Source organism: Scophthalmus maximus, chromosome 7 (assembly GCF_022379125.1).
Source record: "Scophthalmus maximus strain ysfricsl-2021 chromosome 7, ASM2237912v1, whole genome shotgun sequence".
Taxonomy (NCBI): domain Eukaryota; kingdom Metazoa; phylum Chordata; class Actinopteri; order Pleuronectiformes; family Scophthalmidae; genus Scophthalmus; species Scophthalmus maximus.
In genome coordinates this window covers 25,888,701-25,904,743 of record NC_061521.1, presented here as the reverse complement: position 1 = coordinate 25,904,743, position 16,043 = coordinate 25,888,701, and the positions used below count along the sequence as shown (strand labels likewise).

At 44.6% G+C, this 16,043-nt stretch overlaps 1 protein-coding gene across 3 annotated transcripts; it reads right to left on the bottom strand.

Annotated features, from left to right (window-relative positions):
- Positions 1-1,599: 1,599 nt before the first annotated feature.
- kiaa0513 (KIAA0513 ortholog) lies at positions 1,600-15,419 on the bottom strand. Of its 3 annotated transcripts, none has more exons than XM_035642728.2 (13): positions 15,283-15,419; positions 10,069-10,627; positions 9,882-9,981; positions 9,679-9,752; positions 9,493-9,563; positions 8,585-8,792; positions 8,448-8,488; positions 8,288-8,360; positions 7,516-7,593; positions 7,308-7,337; positions 4,356-4,436; positions 3,951-4,045; positions 1,600-3,599 (listed from the first exon to the last, which is right to left on the bottom strand). In XM_035642728.2, exons 2-13 carry the CDS (start codon positions 10,461-10,463, stop codon positions 3,550-3,552), a joined length of 1,296 nt encoding a protein of 431 aa, XP_035498621.1. In that variant the 5' UTR covers positions 10,464-10,627; positions 15,283-15,419; the 3' UTR covers positions 1,600-3,549. The 3 variants fall into 3 exon arrangements, with proteins under 3 accessions (XP_035498621.1, XP_035498622.1, XP_047189288.1); XM_035642729.2 differs by having other exon boundaries at positions 15,273-15,381; XM_047333332.1 differs by lacking the exon at positions 7,308-7,337 and having other exon boundaries at positions 15,273-15,379.
- Between the last annotated feature and the right edge of the window lie 624 nt (positions 15,420-16,043).

Genomic DNA, 16,043 nt, shown 5'->3' with positions numbered 1-16,043 from the left:
GACTTGTACACGGCAGTAGGATTACCACCCCCAGACTGGGACCACCCTGACTTTAACACTTAATCCCGGAGGAAGTGGAGCCACACACACACACACACACACACCGAACACACACACACACACACACACTCACACTCACACTCACACACACACACACACACACACACACACACACACACTCACACACACACACACACACACACACACACACACACACACACACACACACACACACACACACACACACACACACACACACAGGCCCTCACAAACCAGGCACTGTGTTGCAACTGGGTTTGGACTTTGTGTCCTCACATACACACTGACGCAAACATACACACACTTAATTTGAGCACTTAGGCTAAAACAAACCGGCTCAGATTTATGCTGCACAGCTGCTCTCGCACAAACCAACATGTCCGCCGAGCGCGTTGCCGTAGAATCGACCGCGGCGGCGGGGTGGTCGTGTGGTTGTGTGTTGGTGTTGGTGTGTTGGTGTTGGTGTGTGTGTCTGCTGTAAAGCACATTAGTTGACCTTGTGTGTGTGTGTGTGTGTGCTCTCAGCCTGTGTCCTTTCAATCAATCAACCAATCAGACACTATCTATCAAAGAAAGTGCTTTACAGAATAACAATAAAAATAGGAATGATATTCGCTCTTATTGTCTGCATATGTTGTTTGAACCAAAATATATAAATTGCAACTTGATGCAACTTTACACGGCAACTACGAAGAAGACGCAACGAGTTGAACAGAAAAGACATAAACACATTTAAGTCTAGATAGATGGTTTCGGTGTACAGTCTTTTATAAAGAAGCATTTCACGGAGCTTATTATCCCTCATTCGTGGGAACGATGTTCTTGCGCGGGCGAAGTTGTTTGCTTAATTTGACACGTCTGCAGATTCAAACGCGTGCGTGACGATCCACACGTCTCTGATGTTATAGAAAAATAAGCGACAATACGTGACGGGCGTGTTGTCATGGTTACTGCGTCGTCATGCGTGTCCAGATCTGCTGTTAATTATCTGGAGGCGGGTGTCGGTGGTGTGACACCGCTGACTGGCCCTTTCACAACTCGTTAGGCGGCGTCCAATCAGAGCGCAGCTGGCGTGACTGATGTTTATTTATACGCAGGGCTGCAAATGGCCGAGTGCAGGAGGCCGGGGCCCGAACTCAAACACTGTAACAGGCCGCCACATTGTACTGCTGAGGGGAGGGGGAGGGTCCACACACACACACACACACACACACACACACACACACACACACACACACACACACACACACACACACACACACACACACACACACACACACACACACACACACACACACACACACACACACACACACACACACACACACACACACACACACACACACACACACACACAGCAGTGGTTTTCAGTTTGAATTGTTTCTCCGTTTACTGCCGCAACAATATTTTTACCAAATCGATCAATAAAGTCTCATTGTTTTACAATTATCACTTTTTTTTCCCATTACTTATTATTTTATTTATAGACTTTAAGGGGCTTTTCCATCAAGGCAGAATTATAATTATTGACTCCATAACTGAGATGATAAACACTTGTCGTTCCACAAAAAACTTCTTTAATGACACCTTACACAAAAGCAACATGGTAAAAAAATAATAATAATAATAATTGTATTTTCATCCAGGCAACAAACTACCATGAAGATTTCACAAAGGATATAAAGTGGATGAACAGTAAAGAGAGAGAACAGTCGCCATGTGGAACAAACACAGTATGGAACTGGTGTGACATCAGAGGAAGAAGAGGAGGAAGAGGATGACAGCGTGGGTCTTAACGTAGTGCAAATATATATATATATATATATATATATATATATATATATATATATATATATATATATATATAAGTACAATATACAGATCAATACTTCAGCCAAATAGAAGAGGTTTGTACGGCACTAAAGGTACGAGGTCACAGATCACGTCAGGAACAACATTTAGGAAGTGGACGTGCACAGATGTGACGCGTTCACACTGAATTACACATATTTACACTGGAGATTATCGTAATACTTTGTGCAAACGCCCCGAGCGAGCACATCCAAGCAGAGGAGGGACGTCAGAGCCACAGTCAGAAATTTGTTTGTCATGGTCACGAAGCACAAGTATTATCTATTACATCTGCCAATCAACAATCAATTAGAACAATCAATTACAACAATCAATTCACAAGCGGCAGCACGTGATTCTTACAACACAGTAATATGTACAGTATTTTAAAAACCATCCTCCTGGCTTTTAACCAGATTTAAAAAGGACATTGATATATTATTTTTTCAATTTTTGATTCAGGCATCTCTCACTGACAAGACACAATGCTGCCCCGCAGTGGCAAGAGCAGGTAACACAAGCAGGGAGCGCTCCGTCACTCACAGTTTTTTAAAATTGCACGAGGCCGTTTCCACATAATACACATGCAGATGCACATGCAGCACAACAGCAGATAAGTGTGTGTGTGTGTGTGTGTGTGTGTGTGTGTGTGTGTGTGTGTGTGTGTGTGTGTCACAGTGAACGTGAGCTGCAGGGAATTGGTGAAAAAGTCAGAATTGGAGGCTCTGCAATAGTGTTTAGTCGGGTTGTGAAGGGAAGCATCAGAGGATAAAGACAAACATTAAGGCACTTTGGACCGATTTAATGTTCCTGGTGTATTCAAATAAAAAAATAAAAAAACAAAATACAACCACTGCACTATAAATGTGCTAAAGTGGTAAAAAATGGGATCGAAGTAGGAAGCAGCGAATCTCTACGTACACGGAGGAAAGACCTGGAGAAGACAGCAGTAAGCTTAGCTTAGCATAAAGACTGGAAGGCCTTCAAACAAACACATTGTCATTTTTTACACTTCACGTTCTTTTTGCAGATTTAATAAATCACTGAGCTGCTTGGAAGGACATCACGTTACCTTTGGATGTGGTTGCCATGGCTTTATGCTAAGCTAAGCTAACCGTGTGCTTGCGGTAGCTTCATATTTAGCATACACACAGAGAGCGGTGTGAATCTATTGTTTAACTCTGAGCAAAGATAATAAGAAAATAAACATATTTACCGCGAAAAATCTCAATAACTATTAATTTGACAAACGGCACGGAGGGATATTGTTTCTTCATCATGAGCCTCGAGCTATTAAACCCGTCGGGTCAGAACTGTATGTGGATGTTTATGTCACATGCAGGAAGGCGGGACATCACTTTTTACTTTGTACAGTGTTTCTCTAACATGTAATAAATATGTTCACCATGGAAACACAGAATAATAAACCGCACGTAGGATGTCAAATCTACTAACACGGAGACTGTTGAAGTTTCAAAATAGTTCAGTCACAGACGACGGCGTCACACAGGTTCAGTCATGCACCAGCTGATGACGGCGTTTGCTACGACTACACTACAGTTGAGTACGGACGGTTACGGCAGTAAAAACCACACAAACGCAACAACAACACGATAATCGGTCGAGAAGAAATGTATCGCGTGGCGGTCGTCCTCCAACTCACTCGGCCGCCATCTTCTCTATGTGGTCACTCAGCAGCTTGTACTGTTCTGCAAACGGGTGAAACACACATACAAAATCTGCATTATGGTTATGTAAATTAACATATCGTTAGCAAAAACACTTAGGTGTGGAGCAACATTATCTTTTTATCTTGGAATCAATATTATCTCTATTTTGGTCTCAACCATCTTACGGAGAAACTATTGTTGTTGTTTTTTAAATCTCTTTGTGGATTTTAAAGCTTCTTTTTTTTGCAGATTCCTGAACAATGAGCTGAAACTCTAAGTTTATCACCAACATCTGATCTTTGCTTCTTCTCAACATTATTTAAAAAAAAAAAAAAAAAGCTAAATAAGTTAAAGGAAAGCAGAGATTGAGTCATCGCTGGAAGGTTGTACCTTCGTTGAGGTTTCCGATGACGGCCTGCTTCTTCAGGAAGTCACTACACAACTTCTTACTGAGCCCGAACGCCAACATGTTGTGAGTGAACGTCCTGAAAACAGAAATCACACCAGACTCAGCTCAGTGCACATGAACCATCCTCAAACACATATACACATGATGTATATGCTCTGAATTGACCATTTACAGAAAAATCTCAACAAAACCCCAATGCAAATTAAAGAACACAACGGCAAATCAAAAAAAAACTACAGTAAATAAAAAAAACAACGGCAAATCCAGAAAAAATGCGGTAAATCAAATAAAAAAAACGAGGAAATTAAAAAAAATACAGAAAAATAACAAAAACAATGTTAAATCAAAAAACACAACGGCACAACGGACTGATTCCACGTCCTCACCCGAGCTGACCGAAGGCAATGTTCTCGTCGATCTTGGAGCTGTCGTCTCGCTCCTCCTGGGTCATGTGACACCACTTCTCCCTGCAGCAGAGAGAAAACCAGAGTCAGTCCCAGGTCTCGACCGCCAGCTCCTCCACGGAGAACAAGACCTGGACGGGACGTCACGAAGTACCACAGACGGCGCTCCACCTTTTCTCTGCCTGACAACAGTCCGTGACCTCGTGACATCCATCCCTGTGACTGTTCCGTGTTTTAATGCAAAGAGTCAGATGCCATCACACATAAAAACACAACAATGTATTTCTAAAAAGGGGAGCGATGAACACATTGGCCGGCCATCAGCAAAAGAATACAGACAACAAACTGACTCATTCACAAATTATTGTCAACAAGCAGATGAAAAGCAAAAGATTCTCACCGTGTAGTCGTGAAAAACAAAGATTTTGTAGCCTCGAGAAAGAATTGTCACGCCTGAATTCATTATTTTTGACATCAAATATTAGGAAGGTATATATTTTTTGGTGATAAATTTAGATTCATATCACAACATGTTAATGGAGAACACTAATAAGAAAAGATCAAATGACTAATCTATATGTAACATGGAAGGGGTCACTGTATATAAAGATGGACGACGTGACAGCTTCTCTAAAGTGAAGCCAAATCATCTGGATCGCCCCCTGGTGTCTGGCTGCAGTATAGGCCATAAACCCCGCCCCCTCCATGTTAGCAGATGGGACATGGACCAAAGTAAAAATAAAAAAACTAAGTAGTATGTTTAATAAATGTTTCTGTCATTTGAGGAAGATCTTATCACACTGATGAAGGAAAGGTCCAGAAAACGAGCTTCAGCAATCGCCAGAAAGCGATTGCTGAAGTGTCTGAAGCCTGTATTCTGTGTACTGACCAGCAGAGGGCGACTCTATGATAACATGACTCGACTTCTAACTTGATTCATATCGTCAGTAATCATTTTCCTGAGGATGTTTATGGATCAATCTCTAGTTTCAAGTCAGTGGACGAGCTCTCAGTCAGACCACACCCCCGATTCTACGCCCGGTTAAAAAAAAAAACACGGTCTGCATGTGAAATTCGAGGCTTCAAAACGGCAGCTGACAAACCAAAAAGTGACGTCATCGTGACTCTGACCCAAAAAGATGTCACCAGTCCAAAATGATGCCGCCCGTGTCCGAGATATTTTGGCTTTGCTCTTTTGTATAGTGGGGGGGAGTGGAGACGTGACGTCCATCTTTATTTACAACCCAACTCCAGTTTTCTCCTCTAACTCTCTTCATCTCATCAATCATCATCATTCACAGCAGCAGGCAGCTGCTTTCAACAACAACAACAACAACAACAACGACGACGACTTATCTCGATTAAAGCCACATCCTGCACCAGTGAACAAAGTTAACAACATTTAGCAGCTAAAGAGGCTGATATTGCTGGTGGAGACCAAAACAAGAGTTATAAAACAGAACATATTGGACTGACATTCACCAGGTGAACACAAACTAATGTTGCTCTGTATCTTCTGGACGTATGAATAAGCAACAATCCCACAGAACAACCCCTCTGTAGATATCTCGACATCAAACACTATATCACACTGCCTTGTACGCTGTTGGCATAAATGAAAACAATCTTTAAACACCACAAAAATGCAACGTGGTCGAGCAGGAAGCGTTTTACATGTCAGTACATGCAGAATCAATCCACAGTGGAAGCGAGTGCAGAGGGAGAACGTGCAGATGGAGGCGGAGACACCGACACGTGCAGGAAGGTTCATGTAGTGAAACATGCAGTGAGCTGAGAGACTGAGCTGCAGATATTAATATCACCGCACATGATAACCACACGGCCTCTTTGCACACTCAGGATATTAACTGTGTGTGTGTGTGCGCGAGTCGCTCCACCCGGTGAATCACGTCGCCCGTCAGACAACATGCCGACACAAGGCAGGGTGTGACAAACAAGGCGAACATGTACACAACACAGACGTCATGATTCAGAGTTAACACCACGTCTGATTTATTAATCCTCCCATGGACGTGGACACTGGAGCTGTGACGAAGCAGATTACATCTTTTAAATTTACACACGACACAGTGTCGCATTGAGACTCCAGTCGCTCAGTGTGAGGATTTAGCATTAGTGACCATCACAGAGCTCATCAGACGATCTGTAAATCAGAAGCAGGGCGACTCCCGGACCTTCAGGCCTGACCACCAGGTGGCGCTGGCATTAAAGCCCCTTCTCTAAATGAACCCTCTGTTTTAACGCTATATGTCATGTTGTTGTTCGTCCACTTTATATATATTTTAAATGGATTAATCACGTGAACATTTGATAAACTTAAAATTAAAACACATATTTATTAAAAATATATTTTATTTTTATTGGATTTTGGATTTTCATTCATTTCCTGCCTTAACACTGACAGTTTCCATCATGAGGTTATGTTTTCACCCCTTGTTTGTCAGCAGGATTCAGCATAAAAAATTCCATGGAAGGATGGAAGTCAGGACAAAGTGTCGGATCCAGTTTTCTCTCAAATAGTGCGAAAGGACGTTTTAGCATTTTCACCAATTTCCCAGGAAATAAAATCTGTCATATTTATCTGACTGATATCTACGAGTGTGTGGAGGCTAGTTTTGAATGTTTTATACCAACATGCCACAAACCATCACTGTCTTGCAAAAAAAAGGTGGAAGAAGCTGAATTGACGAAATATTCCAATTTGTCATGTAAGTAAAAATATCTCCCTGTTCGGAAAACTCTCAACACCATAAAGAACCACACAGTATTTATCTTTTAAGATTCAGGTTTGTTACAGAGTCTCTGCCCTTCTCATCTCTGCCTTCATCAATCTGTGCTTTTTTGTTTGACTATTTCCTTTTTCTATTCTTTTTTAAATTTGATTTAGGGCAGCGGACAAATAGAAGGACAGACCTCTCGTCTTTCTCTTCATCCTGCGTTCCCCTGCCCGGCAGCAAGGCACAAGGAGACAAGGTCAACATCCAGAGAGAGGAAGAAGAAGAAGAAAAGAAAAGAAAAGCCAGCAGAACATCCAGAAAGGATCTTCAACCTTCACCCCCCCACAGTCCAAACATCTTTGTGATATTTTGTGTTAGTGAACAGCGGATTGTTTCTCACTCACCTGGTGGTCGGCGATCTCTTCCTCCTCTCACAGTGTACGGCGTCAAAGAACGCAGCGTTCCAAAATCTGAGCGTGTGCCTGAGAAGAGAGAACAGGGCCGTTACCATGGAAACATTGCTAAGCATTTTCAATTTCGACAAACCCCAAAATATCAAAAGGCCGCACGTCACTACCTGATTAATATAATTGTGGGGGAAACAAAGACGCTGAGGCCTTTTTAAAACATTTTGAAACATTTTGGTTTAATGGAAACATATTCTGCACATATTCATGTTCATAATATTAATTTGGGTTATTACTGTAAAAGGTTCAAATGCTCGAATGTTCAGTGAATACATCAGTTTCCTGCAGCTCCTCTTTCACAACCCCCGTCTCTTTAAGGCCCCTCCCTCCCAGTGAAGCCCAGTCTGCAATGATTGGCCGGCTGGCTTCACTCTGTTGTGATTGGTCAACCGCTAGGAAGATCTCTCGCTCTCGCTTTGGGGGCGTGTCAAACTAGCCGCTAGTCGTGCCTTATGCACTTCTGTAACATGGTGACATCACCATATTACGGAAGTATCGTCCGAAATTTGCCAGATCTTTTACATACACAAAAAAACTATAACACAGTAGAGGAAAGAGAAAGATTTAATATAAATAAGTTGGGTTTTTTTCTGTCGTCACCATTGAACACCATCGTACTGCAGGGAAATCAAGCTAACAGCAGCTTCAGTCGTCCAAGATGGAGAAAACTTACTATTCCTTTTATGAAGTGAAGTTGATTTGAACTCACCAGATGGGCTGCTGCTTCAGGTGGCCGTACAGATAAACCTTCTCCCCTTTCTTCTGCTCCGGAGCCTCAGAATCTGTGGAGGAAGAGAAAACATGGCAGATGCCGACACGACTCAAATACTTTTTTAGATTATGACTCTATTGAAATTTGTGAACTCTACCTGGTGATTTGGGCTTCGTGTCAACGGGGTTTTCCTCGTCTCTGAGGCCGAAAACAAGGAGGGAAGTGAAGAATTAAAAACATATGACTACGTTAATGGCGATAACTCGACAAAGACGAACACTGTGTTCTGCTCACTCGGTCTTGGGAGCCATGGAGCTCCGGAGCTTGTTCTCCAGGCCTCCGAAGAAGCCCTTCACGTCGGGCTTGGACGTGTTTTTGAGGAGCCGCTCGGCCGCGTCCTTCTTCCCCGACAGCCACGAGTTGGCCTTGTTGAAGTACAAGTCCATACCGGCGGGAGGACCGCCACGATCCAGCAGCTCCGACGGAGATGGCTGAGACTTCCCTGGATAACGGGAGGAGCAGGAAATGATGTCAGCTGAGTCAGACTCAACATCAGCCTTCGCCTTTACTCCTCAGGTACGTTTCTTTACAGGTGACGTTTGCAATGAGACTTATCGGTGCTGTTCACTAGTTGCCTGCAGTTCAAGTCAAGTATACAGATGTTGTTGGCGTGCAACTGTGCCACGCTGGTAAAAAACGAATCAAGCAAAGCTTCCTGCTCTCATAAGCACAAACCACCTTCATGTGTTTGTGGTGCTGCTGCTGCTGCAAAAAGTAAAACCACAGAGTCAATCTGTGGTGGCGACGTTTTCTCTGAATCAGCACTGAGGAGAGATTTTCACCTCGACGTGCTCAATTGGTTTGCTTCTGCAGATCTAGATCTTAATCCTCCACCAAGGCCCCGACAAGTTTCCTTCATTTCGATCGAGCTGCACCAGATCTCACACACTCGTAGAATCAGTCATCGAGATCCAATCGGCAATTGAAAATTAATGGATCCGCCCCCACATTCAATGGATTCTTTCTCGGCCCACGTGGAAATCCGTTCGGTGGGACAAGGTGAAAAACCACCTTATTGACGGAGGTAAAATTACGAGCTGCTGCTAAACACCATGTTGTGTTTATGTAAAAAACCCACATAATTCTGAACTCGACAGACTCAGAGATTGACGACATGTAGAGAGACTGAACTGGAGACGTACCGATGTAGTAGTACGTGAAGCACATGGTCATGAGGTTCTTGGCTGGACTGTAGTCATCCATCTGGAAACATCTGTGAAACACAAAACATCACTGGAGATGGTCCTTCAGTTCCTACTAGAGATGCCCGATGTTGGATTTTAAAGTCAATATATATTACTGAGCCTTTTTATTTATTGATGACTCACTCAAACAGCACGACTGCAAACGACTGCACCAGCCTGTAGAAGGTGGCTTCACTCACACACTTGGAGTGGCAGCGCTGTGGACACCGAGCATAAAAACATCAACCTGTCATTCTTTGGCCAACGCAGTTTGGGATATTTTGGTTATTTTCCCGTTAAAGGCAGCGGACGTCTGAACCTTACACCAGTTCACTCGTTCACCTCACCTGTGCGCTGACATATTTGGCAAACCACTCGCGACCTTTGCTCGTCTCTCCGGTGCACAGTTCCCCAAAATGAGCCTTCTCTTCCTGGTCAAAGTCGTCCCTGTGAAAACATGGTGCGGAAAAAGACTCAGCTCTTTCATCTCAGATGCTCATCACACAGAAATGAAAAAAAACTGTTCGTCCTTACTTTCCGTGGAACACCTTCTCCACGTAAGCTTTCATGAAGTTCCTCCCCTCCAGCGCCTCGGCGTCGCCGTCCTCCCGACTGTGGGCGGACGACGACGACGACCTCCTCAGCTCCCACGTGTGAGAGGGCGGGTCCATGTCATTCTCGCTGTCCGCCGACTCTGTCGCGTCGCTGTCGTCGCCTCCTTCCTCTTGGCGCTGGTGGTGGTGGTGGTGTTTGGTCGGCGCCATCGGCTCTGGCAGTAAGGGCTGGTGGTGGAGGACTCCGGTGGAAGATGCCGGCTCTGGGGAGAAAATGTCTGCAGGGCCTCCGTGGTGACCTGCGTCCAGCCCGAGAGCCGTGGCCTCGGAGGGGAGGTCAAAGTCTATCAGGTTCTGTACTGCTACGCCCTCCATCTTGGAAATAAATGTTGTTCTTTTGAAAGAGCTATTTATTGCCGTGCAGGAACATGAGGACGGTCGCAGACAGGAGGTTTTTAACTGGGATTTGATTTTTCGCAGACGCTCCTCCCAACTCCAGGGGGCGCTGACATCAAAGTGAGCTCACAGAACCAGTGCATCTGTGGATAAAGGAAGGAGAAAAATTCATTATTAAATAAAATTAATAATGTCCACTACAACCAAACAGACCCAGAAGTATCTGTCCCTAGTATCTTGCTAGAAACGTGGCACTCGAGCTGAAATATTTGAACTTTTTCTTTTCGTGACACAAACTAGCGCCCCGACGTCCGTGTCCGACAGAAAACGGGTAAACGAATATCTCGGGTTGTTGCTGTTTGCTCACGTTATTTGCCGATTTTTGGGAGAACAAGTTTTTTTCCGATGCGATACATCGGCCGATACCTGTATGTGTCTGTGAAAGGATGTATCAGCTGATATCATCGGTCGGGCTATGAGTGATGTCTAATAACAGGAAGTGAAGCTGAAACTGTTGAATATTCATATTCATAGACAGGAAACTAAAAACATCTTCAAACATCACATTTGATCTGAGTCTGTTGTGAGAGTCAGACGCTGACGCTGCACTCGACAACCGTCTGATCTGAAACACACACACACGTACGTCCTTGAGCTAATCTGCTTCAGCTACTCTATCTCAGGGCACCATTCGGTCTTCTGACACACACACACACACACACACACACACACACACACACACACACACACACACACACACACACACACACACACACACACACACACACACACACACACACACACACACACACACACACACACACACACACACACACAGAGCTTTAACATTGTTATCCTAAAACACACACACACACTCAGACTCCAGCCTCCGAGCCCTCTGGCCTGTGTTTGGGCTGCAGCTCTGAGGATGAGGACGTCATTATATAAGGCGGCATTTAGTGAGTAAGACCCTGGGTGACACACACAAACACACACAAACACACACAAACACACTCACACACTCACACACACACACGCACACACGCACACACGCACACACGCACGCACACACGCACGCACGCACGCCTTCGCCAAACAGCCAAAGCTGCAGGAGACATGGTCACACAATCTCATAACGGGCAGAAAACATCATGATGTCGCAGTGACGCCGACCTTTGACCTTTCAAATGCATCACGTTATGATCAAAAATCATTATTTTGTCAGAGAATATATTTGTGCGAAGTTTCGTCTGTGGTTTTTTTAATTAATTTTTTTAAGAAACGGCCAAAAATGTGTCTCATTGCGACCCCAACCTTCACAAAGCCAATGCCGATCAGTTCATCTGTGAGTGAACAAGTGAGAGTGAGTCAGACTCCATGAGTCATCATCACTTAATGCTGTGGGACAAAAAGAAATTGCAGTATCTTTTGCTTCCATGTGCAGGAAGGGGATCGGGCCCCCCCCCCCAGGAAATGTTATTCTGCACACTGGTCCACGAACACGTCAGCGGAGCGAGATACGAGCGAGCTGCCGTTTCCCAGATCATCTGTCTCCGTCAGCCTCATGGGGCAAATTTAATCTGCAATAAATCATCAGCTTTTCTCCCACATTCTACTGTAACACGCTGTTATAGAATTATCAAGTCAGCGAGATGCATTTCAAGGTCGCGTCCGCAGGCCACAGGTTCGTCCGACACCCAAAGCTCGGCCTGATGAAGGGAAGAACAAGACGCCTCACATGGGGCTCAACTCTGTCCTCTTCTGTGTCTGTTCTTCTTAGCTTTAACATGACTGACATCAACTATAGCGACTTGTATCTGGTGTTTTCACATTCCTCTCCTGGAATCCTGTTCAAGTTAGATTTAGTACGTCACAAATACAGAAAACCAATCGCTGTAGACATTATGCAAATGTGAGGCAAAGAAACCAGAAACTTCCAGTGCAGGAGAGGCAGCGAATCATGACAGGACGGCAGGGGTGTCAGCAGACAGTTAGCGTTAGCATTAGCATCCATGGGAGGACGGCAGGTGTTTAGAAGACAGTTAGCTTTAGCAGTAGTAGTTAGCATCCACGAGGGGACGGCAGGCGTGTCAGCAGACAGTTAGTGTTAGCATTATCAGTTAGCATCCATGAGAGGACGGCAGGCGTGTCAGCAGACAGTTAGTGTTAGCATTATCAGTTAGCATCCATGAGAGGACGGCAGGCGTGTCAGCAGACAGTTAGTGTTAGCATTATCAGTTAGCATCCATGAGAGGACGGCAGGCGTGTCAGCAGACAGTTAGCATTAGCAGTTAGCATCCACGAGAGGACAGCAGGCGTGACAGCAGACAGTTAGCGTTAGCAGTTAGCAGTTAGCATCCACGAGATTTAGAATTAGCAGTCGTGAGAGTTTTATGTCTTAATCTCTCTGATGTTGCCTTTAACCATCTTGTTGATCACATTCTTCCACCGGTCGACGCTGCACGAGCAGCTGTGGTGGGCGGAGCCTGTGTTATTTATTTCATATCATGAATATTCATAGTCTCAGAATCCTCAGTGAGGGAGAGAGAGTGGATTGTTTCCAACCCCAATTGAGAGGGTAAACAATGTTAAACAAAATATTAGGTATAACAGATTATTTTTATATATTTGACTGGAGGGGTTCAACCACATACTAGACTGAAGTACGTGTGAGTCTGTCACCTGATTACAGATGCTAATAATAGACACAATCAGAACTTTTATCAGCCTGGCCGCTGCTCTGTGACTCCGACAGCTGTGTTTGACTGACGCCAATAATAAAGTCACTTTTTTTTTTTACAATGAGGACTGTAAGAGAGAAGCTCCAGCTCCGAGCCAAATGATACAATCATTTACAACATGGTCATTTAGTTATAAAGGAAGAAACAATATCTTTTTACGTTTGTACAGTTGAAGATCAGTTTGAGTCCAGGGGTCGGAGAGCGACACGACCTCACATCGTCAGACGCGACACTAGATGGGCCAGGCAGAAGTGGCCGATGTCAGATAAGAGTCAGGTGAAACGGGCCGGGAGATGACATCTACACGCCACAGGCAACAGAACAGAACAACACGTCTGATCGACTCCTGCAGCACTTCACTCCGTCGGTGCTCGTGATGAGAGACGTGCGGTGGAGCTTATCCATCAAGCCGTCGGCCACAGCAGTGATTTAATGCATTTAATGTCTCCTGCTACACGGCATGACTACATTGTCATTGGTCAGACAAGGAGAAAAACAGCATATCGATAGCCGGGGGAGGAACAGATGACCTTTCACAGTTAACCAGACATTAATGGAGCAAAACGTTCACTTTGGACAAGAGCCTGACATATCGATTGTTTACACAGCGTCATCAAATTTTCACATGACACAAGATTTGATTCGACCTCGACTCTACTTCCTCCTGAAGCCACAGCACACAGAGGTCGAGGAGGTCACCAGAGCGGATCTAATCTGATCTTGTCCAGTTGGCCGTTAATGTACTGGAAAGTAGAACATCTGGAGGCAGATGTGCAGGGGCAGGGATTATTTGTGAATAATGTAGAATATGTGATAAATAGCTTTAGGCTTCGTTGGACCTATTTTGCAGTAGAAACGTGACCCTGGAATGAACAGGAAACGGTCAGGAATCATTTCTACGTGACACGGGGTCATGGGATTACCTGGTTTTTAGTTATTTGAGTAATGGGTGCAGTCAAATTGTCAAATTTTGGTCAAAACATTTATGTACACACTTCTCTATCGCCAGAGGCGCCGCCTGCCACAGGCAGGGCAGGCGACTGCTCGGGGCCCCCAGATTATTTATAACATAGTGGCGATGAAGGCTGGTTCGAGTGGCCCCCTGTGATTTTTTGCCTAGGGCCCCAACACACTCCAGAAGGGCCTCTGTCTATCACACACACCAAACTCCATTCAAAGATCTGCTCATTTAAAAAAATGAGGCAACCCTGCATAGAATTTCAAATCTTAAAAAAAGTAGCTGCTTTTAAATTCACACTCTGCAGCGCTGTGGCGAAAAACTTTTTATTATTATTAATTATTAATATTATTCTTATTGAACAGAACGCTGATGAATCTTACATGTAGACGAATTACAAAGGTGATATTTCTTATAAAAACAATGTTATTGCTGGAGGAAACACGTGCCGAATAATTAGCAATAACATAGAATAATCAAAAAGCTCTCTTGTTACATTTGACTTAGTTTACAGCTTCGTCCACGAGTGATTTAAACTTATTTCACCGCTTTTCCGAACGAGGTTTGGTTCGACGACCCCGTGCGAGAGGAGGAATTCTATCAATCAGCTGCTGTGACGTCGTGATTCCACAGAAACTCTGGACCTGACGGAGCCGGATGAAGGAGCCGCTGCTGGACGCGCCTGACAGGCAGCCGGGGGGGGGAGCGGCCCGGGGGGGGGAGCGGCCCGGGGGGGGGAGCGGCCCGGGGGGGGGAGCAGCCCGGGGGGGGGCGCGGAGCCAACAGCCACAGGACGACGTCCCCTGAGGCGACGAGGACCACGGAGACATTCACAGGAGAACCCGGGGGGAGAGGAGGAGGAGGAAGAGGAGGAGGAGGAAGAGGAGGAGGAGGAGGAGGAAGGACGGCAGGTGGATATCCGAACGCGACTCTTTCATGACACGAGCGTGTTTGTTTAAAAGCCGAAGCATGACGAGAAGAGCCGAAGTGACCGTCAGCGCCATTCAGCACCACAGCGTCAGTTGAAGATGATTTAAAAGAGAAATAAAGTCCGTCTCCGACGTGTGAGCGGTTATTTAAGGAGCACACCTGCACGTACCTGACAGGAGAGGGGGGTGGCGGCGCTTCCTCCTGGATCCGCCGCTCACTGACCGTCGGTGTGTCGTCGCAGCAGCTCGCCGATGCTCGGCGACTGTTGCGCAGGCGCGAACGTGGGGGCGAGCCCCGACGAGAGGGGGGAACCCAGTGACTTCGACAAGCAGCGCGAGCCAATGAGCGGCGGCCGAGAACCTGCGGCCACGCCCCCCAAAAAGCACAAGCGTGCATTTTGTTTTCCTTCACAATAATGGCATAAATATATGATAAAATGTAGTTGTTTTTTGTTGTTGTTTTTTTGACATGGTAGCTAAATGTGAAATCCATTCATTTTAATTTACTAAATTTATGAGAAGCATCTAGCATTTATTTTTTTATAATATATAACTTCCTGGAAAATGAAAACATACAAATTGATGGATGGACTGTGATGTGATTGTTGATGTGGCTGTTTTTAATTTTTAATTTTTTCAATTAAATTTTAATTAATTTGATTCATATATGTGTAGGACATGTTATGTTGATTTATTATTGTATATGGAAGTATTCACGGGCAATATATATATATATATGTATATAATCTTTGTATAATAATCTTTGTATTCCATTCAAGTACATAAATGCAGTTTGTCATACATTTACATTCCTAATTTTATATACTATTTATTTTCAATTATTATCCTCTTTATTGTGTAGGGGTTGGGGGGTTGATGCGCGGTGTTTCTGTGTTACGTTTTTGGTTTGTAAATACTATGTTTGCTATTA